Source organism: Metopolophium dirhodum, chromosome 6 (assembly GCF_019925205.1).
Source record: "Metopolophium dirhodum isolate CAU chromosome 6, ASM1992520v1, whole genome shotgun sequence".
Taxonomy (NCBI): Eukaryota; Metazoa; Arthropoda; class Insecta; order Hemiptera; family Aphididae; genus Metopolophium; species Metopolophium dirhodum.
In genome coordinates, this window is record NC_083565.1 from 31283644 (window position 1) to 31289643 (window position 6000).

The window sequence follows — 6000 nt, forward strand, 5'->3', positions numbered from 1 at the left end:
TATAGTATCATACACTATGTATAGCATATTATACAATACATGCATTTTTTTATATACATATTTTCTTATATTGTTTGATAATACATTAATTGTATTTTTTTTTTTTAATTTTACAACTTTATATACTTACTTCATATTTATGTTTAATTTCTATAGGTAAGGATTGAACATGTAAATTAAGGTTTCTCATAAGTAGTTAACAATGTAACCGAAAAAACTATAAAATATATACCTTAACACAGTTTAAATTATATTAAAATATATACATATTTAAATGGAGAATAACAATTTTAATTACCTATCTCGTTTTAATTTAAAAATAATATTCATGACACTTGGAATTATTAAAGTATATTATAATTTGTACACACAATGTAATTTTAAAATGAAATGTGTTCGGCAATAATAAATCCAACTAACTTCACTCAGAATCGTTTTTCGTATACAATGATTTTATATTACTCAATTCATATATGAGTATTTAACACGTTCGTTGCAGTGTCCCATTTATCAACTCACTATTGTCCATCAGAGTGGAACCCACTTGCCCACCGTTTTTCATTTAATTGCAAATTTATACAAATTCTGCTTTTTTGAAATGTTTATTAAACTTTTTGAACATATTAATATTAATTCGTTCAAATTCTTGAAAATTTTTTTGTACGAATCGTTTTGTGATAATGCAAATTTCCATTCTTCGAATGAAATTCCTCCTTGGCTTCTTATTAGTTATTTATGAATTATTCAGCGGATATTTTATATAGTTTCTAATCTCAGATAGTCAGCTTTTTATGCATATTATACAAAGTTAATGTTGTGCTTTGCGGAAGATTGTTCGTTATATTGTGTGTATTGTACTATTATAACACAGATTACGGTTTACTAGTAACTAGGGTACTCACATTCGAGGCTTGACTTTACAGAAATTTGATTCATGGTACAATTTAATGGTACAATTTTTATTATGCATATTTTGCCCTTTTAGGATATTTATTACTTTACTGTAATGTTTTAGAGTTTCTGTTGCAATTAAATCATTTTTGTACTTTTTTTAACATATATATGTCCATTTTCTTGTTGAAAGTTACACTTTATTCTAACACATTCAGTTTCCTTCAGATTGTCGATTATCGACGTTCATTATATTTATCGTTTGTTGTAATAACCTGTAATAACTATAACAATTATGACAATTTCTCGTATGAGATCTATTGCAACGATTTGTATTTTGTTGCATATTATACCTACATACCTACCTACTTAAAATATTGAATGTACCTATGTTTAGCAGTGGTGTTTATACTAATGGTTGGTGTGTTGCTTTCGCCCACTATTATAAATTAGTCCACAAAAACACTTTCAATCACTCAAATCCTAAAGAAGATGTTCCAATTTACAAGTATATTATCCGGTTACCGCTTTAATAATTATTATTATTATTAAAACCAATAAGAACTATTTAAAAAAAACGGCCATGGTAAATCTCATAAACCCTGTTTGAGCACCTCCCCAGTTTGGAATTTACCCTTTTTAAATTAGCCTATCTTCGTTCCAGAGATTTAGTCTACCTCTGTACCAAATTTCCTAGCAATCGGTCCAGCCGTTTAGGAATGCATAAAAGACACACACACACAAACATTCGTTTTTATAGATACAGACTATATTATTACACTTAAAAAGTTAATAATTGTCATAATTTTACAATATAATATTTTACAATTTATAACCAATAAACCAAATGTTTCATATTGATAAATATAATATTAATTTAAAACTAATTAGCTTCCTAATGTTTTGCTGTACTTATCTAACACTGATTCTATTTTAAATGTTATTTACAACATACCTCTCGATGTTTAAAATGTACTAGTCAGTAAATTGTTGCTTTAACATACTTGTCCTCAACCAATTTATAATTTGTTGCATACTTAAAAAATTAAAAAATTAATCCGTTAATTCTCACATTATTTTTGGTGGTTTCTAACCATAGTCAAGAGTTCTAAAAAAAAGCACGGGGGTTCTTCTGTTCCATCACATTTGGTCATAGAATAAATCTCCATTTGAATCTAATTGTTATTATACTAATTAATTATTTACTGAAATAACTTAATATTATTGATGTTCAAAATTCTAAATTGTATGCTTATTTTACAGAATCTTCTAAACTCTGCCAAGCGAAAACATCAAAAATCAAAATGGTAACTTCATCAATCCGCAAACAATATGTAAAGAACTACTTACACATAAACTGACAGACATAAGTGTTATATTTTTTATAAGACAAATTACTTAACTCGAAATATCTAAACGGTATTCAGTAATACCGAAGAAGAGTATCTATCAAATTGGTCATATTATTATAATATTTACTATCAAGTATAAAATGATGTAAATAATGAATTACATATTCTAAGTATTTATATATTTACATGCCTATAATAGTGTATAAATATCAATATTACCAAAGGATAGAATATTATTGGTCCATTATTCATGATGATATAATATGATTACAATTTATAAGTTTGTAACTTTAGATTGTAAGTACCATAAAAATCTACCATAGATTTGATTTTATATAATGACAACATTTTGCCACTGCATACCCTGAAATCATAGATACAGCAGATAACAAAATTGAAAATTGAAAATGTCCATAAACAGCTCAAAATATTTATAAAATAAACATATTGTATACATTTCAAGTATCTACAGTTATTAGAATTTTTAATTACAGCAAATTAGAAAAATCAATACATTAGAACTGAAGTATACCCAATCTTGTAAAAATTTGAACTTCTAACGTTCAAAAAATTTTTATTTGACTTCAGGTAGACATTTTTTTTTTTGATGAAGGTAGAAAAACTCATGAAGAGTCTTGAATTAAATTTCGAAATCTTTGATTAAAAAAGAAAATTTTTATGAATTTTTTACTTAAAAGAATTTGCACATTTTGTAGATTTTTTTTGAGATGTTGATCATGGTTAGTGTAAAAATATAAATTACACTTAAGTAAACGTAGTGTGTGAAGAAAATTATTATTGAATTAACCAATAACGTTATACAGTTTATTATCCATTGTTAAATATTCAAATAACCTAGGCTGGGCATTAAAAAGTTAAAAGTTAAAATTTAGTTAAAACGTTAAGTTAATTTTAATTAAGTTAGTTAACTCGTTACTTTTTTTTTCAAATTAAATTTTAACTTAATTAAGTTTTTTTCAAGATTAACGTGTTAACTTCAAGTTAATTTTATATCAAAAGTATCTAAATTAAGTTAATTTTCATCCGATCAATAATGCAGATGTTTGAATGGGTTTTTAATTTGATGTATCATTTTAAATTGTCCCAGTAATATTCTGGAGCGTAAAGAAAGACTATCTAATAAACCATATTATGTTAATGGAATTTTTATTTTTACAAATTATCAAATATTTTTAACTGTACACAAAATTAAGTTATTTTTTTTTCAAAGTTAACTTTTAACTTAACGAGTTAATGAAAAAAATTCGAGTAATTTTTAACTTAACTCAACTTTATTATTTTAGAATAACTTAACTTAACGAGTTAAAAAAGTCATTAACTTGCCCAACCTTGCTTTGAAATCCATTATATGTAAGATTGTTTTTTTTTAAGTGCAATAAGTTGACCTGTAGACTGTAGAGTGTAGAAGACTAATAATGAATGAACAATTAACAATTTTATATTATGCTTACCTGCAACTACCTAAACACATAAATAATACATAAGTATATATATATATGTATATATTTATATTTATTAATATTATTACTTTGTGTCTTACTAGTTACTATGTAAGACTCATAATCTAAATACCACTGCCTAATAAAAATACGAAGTACACAATATGATTGGAAATTAATGTCATTATACTATACATTTATTTTATACTCACTACTCAGTAGTCAGTTAATAAATTGTATTTGTATCTAATAATATAATATTCAAAATTTAAATATTTTTAAATCCAGCGGCCTGTGATAATGTAATTTGTTGTTTATCCCAAGCCAAACTGATATGATATTTTTCATCCATGAAAGTGATATAAACAGTTTTTTTCTAGTGATATAAACCGTTTTTATTTACTGCCTGGTATGTAGAGAAGATATCTTCTTTACATCGTGGATCGTTGCAAATTTCGTATTCAAGAAGTTGATAAAACAGAAACACAAGTACAGTACACAATAAATTCCATATTGCTGTAACTGTTGTATACAAGTGCCTATTGTTTATTTTTTGTTTCTAAAATTCTCGGCTGAACCATAAAATAACAATAATGACTTCAGCGCTATACCTGGAACATTATTTGGACAGTAAGTTCTCTTTCGGTTTACCATATCAACGAAATACTAACAGAGTGATATTTTAGGTTTGGAGAACCTTCCTGTTGAATTACAGCGAAACTTGACTCTGATGCAACGCCTCGACTCGAAAGTTCAAGAACTGATGCTAAACATTGACAAACTGGCCAACGATTATATGTCAAATGTCAAGAGATACTCTGTAGAAAAAAAAAATGAAACTATGACCAGCATACAACGTCAGTTTGACAAAGCGAAAGAATATAGTGATGATAAATTTCAACTGGCTAAAGAAAATTATGAATTGGTATGTTGACTTTTAGTTGTTCACAAAATCCTAGAATTATTCTACTCTGTTGTACGTACCTTTCAGGTGGATAAACATATTAGAAAATTAGATTCAGATTTAGCCCGTTTTGAAGCCGAAATTCAAGACAAAGCTATCAGCGCTAGGAAAAATATAGAGGAAGGTTCACAAAAACGTAAGTGTTCTGCAATATATTGTATTATGAAAGTGTTACGCCATTTCTTTATGCTTGTTGGTTTCAGGAGGACATACAAAGACTAAAGACAAAGAAGTTAAAAAGGAAAGTGCATCAAGTGAAGAAGAAATCGTTACTAAAACATCTAAAAAAAAACAATTGAAAAAAGGTTTGGGGCAACATAATTTTAGTATTTTTTTGTGTTGATTTTAATGTATAATAATGTCCAACATTTTTCAGTAAGAGCAAAATCGACCAGTGCAGCTCCTAGCAAAACATCTTTCTTCAGTGTTGTCACTAATCAGACAAACCCTACCAAAAGCGTAGCCAGTGTTACAGTAGAGACTAGTTCTCTTACTGGTGCATTGGTCGGTGCTGGAGTTGCTCACTCGGCTGAAGTATTAGACATGCCTGTTGATCCAAATGAACCAACATACTGTTTATGCAACCAAGTTTCATATGGTGAAATGATAGGCTGTGATAACCCAGACGTAAGCATTTCAATATTTATTTATTAATAATTTTCACTTATTTTATTATTATTTATATTATTGTAACCATTGTGAATATTGTTTCATTGGTTTGGTTTTGTAAAGTTTAATTTTTTAATTGTGTGCTTTTATTATTTCAGTGTCCTATTGAATGGTTCCATTTTGCATGTGTCAAATTAATTACGAAGCCCAAAGGAAAATGGTTCTGCCCAAAATGTATTACAGTCAGGAAGAAAAAATAACAAACTTTTAAAATAAAATAAGTTTTTTTATTTTATAAATACATAGTACATAATATATGTATTTCTGTATGTATGAATAGTGCACAAATACAGTGCATACATTTCTTAAGGTGATAAGAACAATCAATTTTAATTATTGTCATTAATAATTGCATACAAATTTGAGAATAAAATAAAATATTCTATTTTAAATTTGGATTGCCAATTTATGTATAAATATATTTCTTATACAAAACTGAAAATAAAATTCATATTATTAAATTAATAATTACAACAGTCTTATTAAGTTAGAAAATATATTTATGGAAATAAAGACAAGTTTCTCACACAACATTTAGATGGCATAACTGACCAGTCGTACTCATAAGAAATCATATTATGTTTAAACTCCTTATCACACATTATTTCAGTCTGAATATTAAATCATACTAAATAATCATTTCGGAATCCACGACTATACCATT

At 26.7% G+C, this 6000-nt stretch overlaps 1 protein-coding gene across 1 annotated transcript; it reads left to right on the forward strand.

The window, feature by feature from the left end:
• Positions 1-4146: 4146 nt before the first annotated feature.
• Positions 4147-5634, forward strand: LOC132947030 (inhibitor of growth protein 4-like). The gene is made up of 6 exons (XM_061017209.1): positions 4147-4333; positions 4390-4628; positions 4695-4803; positions 4871-4972; positions 5044-5294; positions 5435-5634. Exons 1-6 carry the CDS (start codon positions 4297-4299, stop codon positions 5534-5536), a joined length of 840 nt encoding a protein of 279 aa, XP_060873192.1. The 5' UTR covers positions 4147-4296; the 3' UTR covers positions 5537-5634.
• The last annotated feature ends 366 nt before the right edge of the window (positions 5635-6000 follow it).

Excerpts from the sequence above, each read along its gene's own strand:
- LOC132947030 (XM_061017209.1), top strand. The coding sequence starts at position 4,297 with ATGACTTCAGCGCTATACCTGGAACATTATTTGGACA. Across the intron at positions 4,334-4,389 it reads CCTGGAACATTATTTGGACA|GTTTGGAGAACCTTCCTGTT; the intron begins GTAAGTTCTCTT and ends GTGATATTTTAG. Across the intron at positions 4,804-4,870 it reads AGAGGAAGGTTCACAAAAAC|GAGGACATACAAAGACTAAA; the intron begins GTAAGTGTTCTG and ends TGTTGGTTTCAG.